The sequence below is a fragment of the Trichechus manatus genome, unplaced genomic scaffold, assembly GCF_000243295.1.
Source record: "Trichechus manatus latirostris isolate Lorelei unplaced genomic scaffold, TriManLat1.0 scaffold00087, whole genome shotgun sequence".
Classification (NCBI taxonomy): Eukaryota; Metazoa; Chordata; class Mammalia; order Sirenia; family Trichechidae; genus Trichechus; species Trichechus manatus.
The window spans coordinates 5,032,753-5,043,768 of record NW_004444023.1 but is presented as its reverse complement, the minus strand read 5'-3'; the positions used below and the strand labels follow the sequence as shown (position 1 = coordinate 5,043,768).

Genomic DNA, 11,016 nt, shown 5'->3' with positions numbered 1-11,016 from the left:
TGGTCAAAGAATTTTTGACAAAGGTGCCAATGGAGAAAAGACAATATTTTCAACAAATGCTGCTGGAACAATTGTATGTGCATTTGGAAAAAAATGAAACTTGACCCTTACCTCACACCATACACAAAAATTAAACATCTTACCACACAATCTAGCAATCCCACTTCTAGATATTTACCCAAGAGAACTTAAAACATACATTCACACAAAAACTTGTACACAAATGTTCATAGCAACTTTATTCACAATAGACAAAAAGTGGAAAAAACCCAAATGTCCATCAACAGGTGAATGGATAAACAAACTGCGGTACATACACACAATAGAATATTACTCAGCCATAAAAAGGAATGAACTCCTGATACACACAACATGGATGAACCTAAAAATCATTATACTGGGGGGAAAAAAGAGTTAGATACAAAAGAGTACATACTGAATGTTATGGGTTGAACTGTGACCTCCCCAAAAAATATGTTGAAGTCGTAACCTCCAGTATCTGTGAATGTGATCTTCTATGGAAATAATGTCTTTGCAGATGTAGTTAGTTAACATGAGGTCATGCTGGAGTAAGGTGGGCCCTAATCCAGTTGTCCTCACAAGAGGAGGAGAAAACACATAGAGAAAAACATGGTGGCCATGTGAAGACAGAGACAGAGGTTAAAGTTGCCACAAGTCAAGGAACGCCTGGGGCTACCAGAAGCTGGAAGAAACAAGGACAGATCTTCCCCTACAGCTTTCAGAGAGAGCCTGGCCCTGCTAGCACCCTAAATTCAGAACTTCTAGCCTCCAGAACTGTAAGAGAATAAATTTATGTTGCTTTAAGCCAGCCAGTTTGTGGTGATTTATCACAGAGCCTTAGAAAACTAATGAATCCGACCCAATGGCAACTAACAAATACACTGTATGATTCCATTCATCTGAAACCCTAGAAAAATCAAACCTAATCTTTAGTGACAGAAAACAGATCCGTGGTTTCCTGGGGCCAGGACCTGGGGACAGATTCACTAGGAAAAGGCATAAAGAAACTTTTGGGGGTGATGGAAATGTTCTACATCTTGATTCTGGAAATTACAAAACTCAGTGAACTTCACTTTAAATGGGTCTATTTTACACCTTGAGGAGCCCTGGTGGTGCAACGTTTAAGCACTTGGCTGCTAACTGAAAGGTTGGAGGTTTGAACCCACCCAGCAGCTCCATGGGAGAAAGATCTGGCAATCTGCTCCCGTAAGGATTACAGCCTTGAAAACTCTATGGGATGGTTCTACTCTATCATATGAGGTCACTACGAATCAAAATCAACTCAATGGCACCTAACAACAACAACAACTTCTTACACCTCAATAACACTGAACTTTTTTTTTTAAGAAATAAACCTCTCCCACCTGGATCATTGCCCCAGGTTCTTCCCCCACCTCCTGGCCTCCAGCTTCCCCTCTCCAGTCTGTCCACCCACACAGCCCCAGAGATAACTCTACCCTCCCCTGTTCACAGCCTTCCTGTGGCTCCCCAGCACCCCAGGAAAAAGCCCAGATGCCTGGCATCTTTTCAGGAGCTGATTCCTCTTCAACTAACTCCCTACCCCCACGCTTTGCTCAATGAACAACCTGTTGTTGTTAGGTGCTGTCAACTCAATTCCAACTCATAGCGACCCTCTGTGACAGAACAGAACTGCCCCATAGGGTTTTCTAGGCTGTAATTTCTATGAGAGCAGATCGCCAGGCCTTTCTCTGGTAGAGTCGCTGGGTGGGTTCGAACTGCCAACCTTTCGGTTAGCGCCTGAGTGCTTAACCTTTGCACCACTAGGGCTCCTGATGAACAACCTGCATTCCCAGAATGCACCTTGCTTGCCCAGTCTCCATGCCTTTACTTTGCTGGGAGTATCTCTCTCTCCCCAGTTTGTCAGTTAAATACTTAACCTTCAAAATCACCCTCAAGCATCACCACTTCCAGGAAGCCCTTCCTGTTACCCCAGCAGAGCTGGCTTCATGGGCGTGTGACCTGCACAGTCGCTCAGGGCCCTACACTCAGGCTTAGAAGAGCCCCACTCTTAGTTTGCTACTATCTTGAAATTCTTGGCAATTTTTGAACATGTGGCCCTGCATTTTCATTCTTCTTGGGGCCCCACAAATTGTGTAGCTGGTCCTGAAGCCCAGACTATGTTAGTGCCTCCTCTTGCTCCCACAGTGCCCAGGGTGTCCTCCATCTAAGCAGCTGGGTGACAAGTGCCTAGTGCCCATGTCAGTCCACATCACCTAGTGCAGGGCTGGGCACAGGCGCCAATAAGCTAGCTCCCATTGTGTGCCAGCAGGTGGCACTCCTGCTTGTTCCCCCAACAGACACATTTCCTGTCTCCAGCTTTCCATCGTCTTCCCATCTAATTCTCATGACACTCCTACACAGGAGCACTGTCATATCCACTTTTAGAAGAGGAAATGAGCTGAGAAAGAGGAAACCACATGCCAAGATTCACAAATGGTGGAGCTGGGATTCAAACTCAGGCCTGGCTCTTGAGTACACTGAACTGCTTCTTCCCCAAAAATAAGAAATGCATAGAAGAAGAGAATGATAGATGGATACTGGATGGATGGATGGATGAATTGATGGATGGATGGATGGACGGATGGATGGATGGATATAGGGATGGATGGATGGATGAATTGATGGATGGATGGATGGACGGATGGATGGATGGATATAGGATGGATGGATAGATGTGGGATGGATGGATGGATGGAAGGATAGGTCTGAGGTCGATAGAGAATAGATGGGTGGATGGATGGATGGACACTGGGATGGATATAGGATGGATGGATGGATGGATATAGGATGGATGGATGAACACTGGATGGATGGATGGATGGATGGATGGATAGGATGGATGGACACTGGATAGATGGACGGACATTGGATGGATAGATGGACACTGGATGAATGGATATAGAATGGACAGATAAGCTAGGGCACAAAGTCTCGGTGGAACCCACGGGGCCAACCAGGGGCACAGCCCTACTTGTGTTCATCTCACACCCCCAAACGAGGAAGCTGGGGATGGAAGAGGGGCTACCACCGGTGCTCACCGGCCTTAAGCTTCTCCAGCAGCTGCCGCAACTCCTGGAAGTGGGCATCGAGGTCCGAGGCCTCCGCATGCACCTCATCCACACGCCGCTGCAACACTGTCCGCTGCTGCTCCCGCAGCGAGCGCTCGGCCTCCTCTCCAGCGCGGGCACTGGCTATGGCCTCCTGCATCTGTTGGGGAGGGGCAAGGAGGGGTGTTGGGACTGACTCCGGTCAGACCCGGAGGAGGAGATGGGCGGGGCCATAGGAGAGGGGCGGGGCCTGGAGGATAAGAGGGGCGGGGCCGGGAGGAGGGGGGCTGGTGGGAAAGGAGGGGTAGGGAAAGGGAGAAGGGAGGGACCCTGAAGGAAGAGGGAGGCATGATGAGAGGAGGTGGGGCCGGATGGAGGGAGGGGACCTGGGGGAGAGCCTCGATCACCTCTTTAATCTCCTCCCGCAGGTGCTCGAGCTCAGAGTTCTGCTCATTGATGAAGTTGAACTCGGCAAAGTTTCGTTCCTCGACTAGTTCAGAGCCAGAAGGACAGGGTGCAGGGAGACGGAGACAGAGACACGCAGAGGGACAGGAAAGAGGTATTAAGACAGACACAGAGAAATGGAGAGACAGGGTCACGGAGACGGAGACACAGATAAAGACGCAGGGGATACGGAAATACAGAGCAAGTCCGAGTGCGAGAAAGGGACAGCGACAGAGAGAACACTCACAGAGATGCAGAAATCCCGAGAGAGAAAGGGTGACAGACAGAAACCCCAAGAAACAGAGAGAGAGCGAGAGAAAATGGGAGAGGTGGGTAAAGAGAGAAACAAAGACCCCAAGAAACAGATAGTAACGGGGACTCGGAGGGAGAAACACAGGGACACAGGGTTGAGGGGAGGATGTGAAGGGGGACCAGCGGCCGTAGGAAGAGATTGAGAGGAAAAACACACAAATTCAGGCTCTCGGAGAGGAGACAGATGGGGAGGGAGAGAAATACGAGGAGGGCAGACGAAAGACCGCAGAAATAGAGACGGGCAGAGGGTGGGAGAGGAAACCATGACACAGGATGGGGACAGGGGAGAGAAGGGGACAGAGAAGAGGGAGACCCCAGAGACAGCGAGGGAGGAACCCACGACACAGGATGGTGAGGCGGGGCAGAGAGAGGGGAAGACAGTAAGAAGTGGGTGGGAGGAGGCGGCACCTCCCACCCTAATTCCTCCGTTGCTGCAGTCGCAGGTGGAGGCCGCAGTGGCGGGCCGGAGTGGGGTGGCCAGTTGTGACTTGATTTGGGAGGTGCTGGGGTGTGGCCCTTGGCCTCCTCCCTCGGACAGCCTTCGCAGCCCCACCCAGGCCCCACTTACACTCCAGGTACTTCTCCACCAACGTGTCCGGGTTGCTCTCCCCGGTCAGCTGGGACAGTTTTTTCAGGGCGTCCTCATACCGCAGCACCAGCTTCTCCTGGGAGGTCTTTCGGAGGCCTTCTGCAACCTCCCGGGCTGAGGGGCATGGAGCAGTCAGGGCCCTACCCAGAGGGCTCCCTCAGGTGGCCGAGCAAAGCCCTGCTGTGCAGGTAAGCTGCTCTTCAGCCTCCACCGCCCCCTCCGAGGCCCCGCCCCTCCTAGGCCCCGCCCCTTGCCTGCTAGCCCTGCCCGCAGCCAGCGAGACCCTACGCCCCACGCTGTGCCCCTGAGTCGGGGGCGATCTGGCCTGTGGGACACGGAGGTGGCAGCCCGGCCTCACCCCTCTGCGCCCGCTTCTCCACGACAGCGGGATCTGGCTGCCGCTCGTTGTTCTTGAGCTTGAGGAAGGCGTGCAGATGCTCCAGGTGCGAAATCTGCCGCAACAAAGCCTGTGCCTCAGTCTCGTTCTGGCTCACCTCCTTCTCGGCCCTCTCCCGCAGCAAGCCCATCTTGGTCTTTGCTTCCTCCCTGGGGCGATAGGGGGCCCAGAAGGAGTCAGCCCGAGGTCAAGGACATTGGAAGTTGGGTTGGGGGAGAAGCAGAGACTAGGAGGTGGCCACTGAGCTGGGCTGTGGAAGAGAGGAGGACAGAGACGAGGAGGCCCCAGAGTCAGAGATGGAGCAGAGATTGGTGAGGGAGGAAACCACACACACAGGCTCGGAGAGAGAGGGGGCAGAGTAAGAAGCAGATGGGAGCGAGGCGGCACCTCCCATCCGAATTCCTCCTTGCTGCAGCTGCTGAGTGTGGGGTGCAGAGACAGGAAGAGGGGACAGAGAAGGGAGACCCCCAGAGTCAGAGAAGGGGGAGAGATTGGTGAGGAAGGAAGCTACAACATCGGATGGGGAGAGAGGAGAGGAATGCTCTGGGTGACAATATTCAAAATGCCCTTTGTGTCCCGGGTGGGCGAGATGGGATGAATTACACGGTGCAAGGAATGGGACCTTGTCCCCAAGGAACTGGGGAAACCAAGGGGGAGTGAGGTAAAGGGGGCACTTTACGAAAAAATACAATTCCATTCTGATGGTCTATTCCTGGAGTTCCGAACCTTTCAGGCACTACCTTATGAAAAAGTGCATCCCGAGTCACCTGGGCCCAGCCACTCAGGATGCCTCTGTGGGGCCCTACCTGACGGTGTAGGCGGAGGTGGAGGAGACCATGAGGGTGTTGACGGCCTGCTGCAGGTGCTGGATCTCCTGGGGGCGAGACAAAACAGACACCACTTCTTACAGCCTAGTCCCATCAGTCTCTCCTTCAGGCCCTGTACCTCTCCAGTAAGAGGTGGCATTCCTGTGCCTTCAAAGTGTGCACCTGCCTGATGAGCAGCTGTCCAGGAGAGGGGTTTTAAAGAGATGTGAGGTAAGAGGACAGAGGGATCTTGGGAAGGGTGATATAGGAGTTCTTTGTGCTATTCTTGTACCTTTTCTGTGAGTCTGAAGTTATTCAAAATAAAAGTTCAAACTGAAAGAAGGAAGGAAGGAGGGAGAAAGGAAGGAAGGGAAGGAGACAGGAAAGGAGGGAAGGAAGGAATTAAAAAAGAAAGGGGGGAGGGGTAGAGAGAGAGAAGAAAGGGAGGGAGGAAAGAGAGAAGGAAGGAAGGAGCAAAGGAGGGAGGGAGAAAACAGGGAAGGAAGGAAATGGGATTCTTCAAAGGATGTCAAAGGTTATTGCGATACCCGTGGTATATTAATGGTCTTGCTAATTGGTTGCCCTGGGTGACAATACTCAAAATGCCATCTCTGCTCTCTGCAAATAAAGATCAGACTGCTTTCTTTGTTACAGGAGTCCTGGGATGTTTTCCAAGTCTCCACTCTGGAAACCTATGGCTCCAATCCTTCAGGACTTAAAGCCCAAGTGTTGGAGCAGGAAGGGTGGGCAGCTGGGGGGAGGTCCCAGGTGAAGACCACACTCTGCTCAGCCAGGCTGGGCCAGGGCCCCAGTGGCAGGTGGCTGACCTTGTGTAGCTTGCGGTCCACGTTCAGATAGCGGTTCCTCTGGACCCGCAGCAGGTCCAGCTCCTCCCGCAGCGTCGCATTCCGCACCAGCTGGATGTCAAAGCGGCAGGTGACCTGGGGAGGCAACAACAGACAGCCTGCCTGAGGAAGGGACCCTGAGCAACACCCTGTCCCCTTCAAGGGTCTAGGCATCAGTCTCCTTTCTACTGGTGACCCTCCACCCCTGCGGGGTCCTGTCCCTTGATCTGTGTTCCAGGCCATCCCACACTCAGGAATCTGATCCACATTTTCCAGAACCCAGCCCCCTGTTCAGTCTGCCCCCAGTCCTCAGAGTTCAGGCCTGAGAGAAACAAGGGGCTGGCCCTCACCCTGTCCAGCTGGTCTTCCAGGATCTTGATCCGCCGCCGGATCTTGACCTTCTGATCCTGGATGAATCCCGGGGCTGTGACACCCTTATGATGGGTGAGGAGCCGAGTCTCCCACTCCTGGATCTGGAAAGCAGAGAGTGGGACCTGCTTGTTGGCTGAATTTGGGAGAGATTGAGTGACTGGGGGATGGAGTGAGGGGGAAGGGGAGTGGCTGAGGGTGGCTGACATCTGCTGTCCTTCCCCCCACCCCCTACCCCCAGCATCTCTTCTGTTCTTCTGCTAATAGTATTCAACCCTCCATAAGGTTCCGGTGGGCTTCCACCATAATATACCGCCTTGCCAGTCACATGACTTAGGTCCAGACAATCACAGTGATTAGCCTAGAGATGGACATGTGACCCAAGCTGGGCCAATCAAATCCTTCCCTGGTATTTTGTGGGAAACACATGAGCCAATTGAATCCTTTCCTGGTATTTTGTGGGAAACACATGAGTCAATTGCATCCTTTCCTGGTATTTTGTGGGAAACCTCATGGGCTAGAAGAACAGGACTCCAGGACTGCCGCTGTCATAGTTCCCACTACCTAGTGGATCCCGGGAGAATGAGGACAGTAGACAGAAGTGGGGACTAGAGATCGAGCTATGGCATGAATGAGCCTTGACGCCATTAGCATCTCTGGGTCTGTTTATGCCTGAAACAAACCAGCTGCCAACCTGTCCTTCTCATCTCTGTATTCATCTTTACTTATCTGGCATGTGATCTGTCACCCCACCTGAACTGGAAGCTCCATGAAGGCAGAGATTTTTGTCTCTTTTGTTCACCTCTGTGAACATCTGTAAAGGTACCTGACACAGAGTAAGTATATAGGGACTGAATGAATGAATTGCTTAAGAGTGTGTTTCCCAAAGTGTGCCCCAAGGCACCTCAGAGCACTGCAGAAAACTCAAAGGGGATGTTATGGATTGAATTGTGTTGGAATCCTAACCCCCTATACCTGTGGATCAGGAGCCCTGATGGTGCAATGGTGAAGCACTCAACTGCCGACCAAAAGGTCAGCAGTTTAAAACCACCAGTGGCTCCTCGGGAGAAAAGACCTGACGATCTGCTCCCACAAAGTTTACAGCCTAGGAAGTCCTATGAGGCAGTTCTACTCTGTCCTGTAGGGTTGCTATGAGCCAATATCGACTCAATGGCAACATGCCTATGGATGTAATACCATTTGAGAATAGGATTTTGTTGTGTTAAGGAGGCCATATCAGTGTAGGGTATGTCTGAAACCTAATGACTTTTGAGATTAGACACAGAGAGAAGCAAGCACAAATGGGGGAAAGATAGATGCCACTGGAGATCTCCAAGGAACCTAGGAGCACCAGGTCTAGAGAAGCTGAGACAAGGATCTGCTCCCAGAGCCAACAGAGAGAGACCTTCCTTAGGGCCACAAAACCCTCTGCCTTCAAGTGGATTCTGACTCATAACAACCCTGTAGGACAGAGGAAAACTGCCCCATAGGGTTTCCAACGCTGTAATCTTTACGGAAGCAGACTGCCTCATCTTTCTCCTGCAGACTGGCTGGTGGGTTTGAACTGCCGACGTTTTGGTTAGTCACCGAGCCCTGTAACCTGTGGGTCACCAGAGTTCCTATCCCCTAAGGCCAGTGCCCTGAAATCTGACTTCTACCCTCCTGATCTGTGAGAAAACAAATGTCTGTTCTTTAAAACACCCACTAGTGGTATTTCTGTTACAGCGGCACCAGAATTAAGATGGGGTAAAACTGGGATATTTTCGGTGGTTTGAGGGAAACACGATGTGGATCAGATACCACACCAACTGCTAGCTCGAGTTGTTCACAGGTTCGACACTAGATGGCGTTACACTCCTTTCGATGATTTTCTGTCTTTGTGAAACTGAGTTGTCAGCAGTTGCTGTGATAAACCATTGCGGGAAACTGGGCAGAGCGTACAAGTAACTTCTCTGTATTATTTCTTACAATTGTATGTGAATCTACAGTTATCCCCATCCAATTTTCAATTAAAAATAAATAAATAAACGAAGGCTTCACAAGTTAAGTTGGGACAGGAAATGAGGGTGGCGCGGTCCACTCTGATCCCAAGGTTTGAAACGTTGTACAGCACCCAACAGGCATACACATCCGATGGGGAAGTAATTGTGGGCTTTATAAATAAAATACAAACTTTTTTTCAATTCTTTTTTATTTTTTCAAATGGTTTCTAAGTTGTTAGGACATAAACAGTTGTTGGGTTGTTTGTTATCAGTGCTGTACCGAAGCCACATGGGACAGCGGCTGAGAGCTGACTGTTACATTCTCAAGAATGTTGGGATCCAGTTAATGAATCGTTGGCAACCTGAAACCAGCCACCGTTATCAGTTCTCTAAGGAGCATTGGTGGCACAAATGTTTAAGCTTGGTTGCTAACTGAAAGGTTGGTAGTTCGAACCTACCCAGTGGCTCCGTGGGAGAAAGACCTGGCAATCTGCTCCTGCAAAGATCACAGCCTAGAAAACCCTATGGGGCAGTTCTACTCTGTCACATGGGGTTGCTATGATTTAAAATTGACTTGACAGCACCTAACAGCAACAACAATTAGTTCTCTAGGAGTCCCTGGGTGGTGCAAATGGTTAAGTGCTCAGCTACTACCTGAAAGGTTGGCAGTTCAAACCCCCCCAGAGAAGGCTGGGAAGACAGGCCTGGCAGTCTGCTTCTGAAAGGTCACAGCCTGGAAAACTCTATGGAGCACAGTTCTACTCTGACACGCATGGGGTCGCCGTGAGTCGGAATTGACTTGACAGCAACTAACGACATTAGTTTTCTATGCTGCATAACAAACTACCATAAACTTGCTGTTGTTGTTATTGTTAAGTGCCATCGAGTCAATCTAAACTCATAGAGACACCACGTGACAGAGTAGAACTGCATGTGACTTAAAACAACATCCATTTATTATCTCACAGTTTTCATGGGTCAGAAGTCTGGGCACAGTTTAGCTTGGTGCCCTGCTCAGGGTGTCACAAAGCTGTGATCAAGGTGTCGGCCAGGGCTGCAATCTCATCTGAGGCTCACGGTCTGTCTTAGTTATCTAGTGCTGCTAAAACAGAAATACCACAAGCGGATGGCTCCAACAAACAGAAGTTTATTCTCTCACAGTCTAGTAAGCTAGAAATCTGAATTCAGGGCACCAGCTCCAGGGAAGGCTTTCTCTCTCTGTCGGCTCTGGAGGAAGGTCCTTGTCATCAATCTTCCCCTGGTCTAGGAGTATGTCCACACAGGAACCCCAGGTCCAAAGGATGCGCTCTATGCCCAGTACTGCTTTCTTGGTCGTCTGAGATCCACTTGTCTCTCTGCTCATTTCTTTCTTTTATATCTCAAAAGAGATTCTTAAAACAAAACCTAATCTTGCAGATTGAGTCCTGCCTCATTAATATAACTGCCTGTAACCCTGCCTCATTAACATCATAGAGGTAGGATTTACAACGCATAGGAAAATTATGTCAGATGACAAAATGGTGGACAATCACATAATACTGGGAATCATGGCCTAGCCAAGGTGACACACATTTTAGGGGGACACAGTTTAATCCATGACAGGGTCCTCTTCCCAGCTCATGTGGTTGTTGGCAGAATTCAGTTACTTGCAGCTGTAGGACTGAGACCCTCAGCTCCTAGAGGCTGCCCACAGTTCCCTGCCATGTGGCCTGCTCCATGACATCATGGCTTGCTTCTTCAAGGCTAGCAGGAGAGCATCTTTACCCAGGCTGCTAAAATGGAGTCTTTATTATTATTGTTTTTATTGTTAAATATACACAACAAAACATACACTAATTCAACAATTTCTACATGTATAATTCAGTGACATTGATTATGTTCTTCAAGTTGTGCAACCATTCTCATCTTTCTTTTCTGAATTGTTTCTCCTCCATTAACATAAACTCACTACCCCCTAAGTTTACTATCTAAACTTTCAAGTTGCTGTTGTCAATTTGATCCCATATAGATAGATCTTAAAAGAGCATGATGCTCAAGGCAGACATTCTTCACTAGTTAAGCTAAACCACTGTTTGGTTTTCAGAAAGCTTCAGGGAATATTTCTGGTTTAAGGTTTAAAGATTATCTCAGGGCAGTAGTTTTGGGGGTTCATCCAGCCTCCATGGCTACAGAAAGTCTTGAGT

General features: G+C 49.9%; 1 protein-coding gene across 1 annotated transcript in view; it reads right to left on the bottom strand.

Moving 5' to 3' along the window:
• Window positions 1–11,016, bottom strand: part of ODAD1 (outer dynein arm docking complex subunit 1) — a 24,093-nt gene that overhangs the window by 6,574 nt on the left and 6,503 nt on the right. The window contains exons 4-10 of the mRNA XM_004381840.3: window positions 6,833–6,955; window positions 6,465–6,578; window positions 5,638–5,705; window positions 4,793–4,980; window positions 4,414–4,548; window positions 3,497–3,579; window positions 3,081–3,249 (exon numbers count right to left, since the gene is read on the bottom strand). Of these exons, the coding sequence (XP_004381897.1) occupies window positions 3,081–3,249; window positions 3,497–3,579; window positions 4,414–4,548; window positions 4,793–4,980; window positions 5,638–5,705; window positions 6,465–6,578; window positions 6,833–6,955 (880 nt within the window). The remainder of the gene's footprint in view (window positions 1–3,080; window positions 3,250–3,496; window positions 3,580–4,413; window positions 4,549–4,792; window positions 4,981–5,637; window positions 5,706–6,464; window positions 6,579–6,832; window positions 6,956–11,016) is intronic.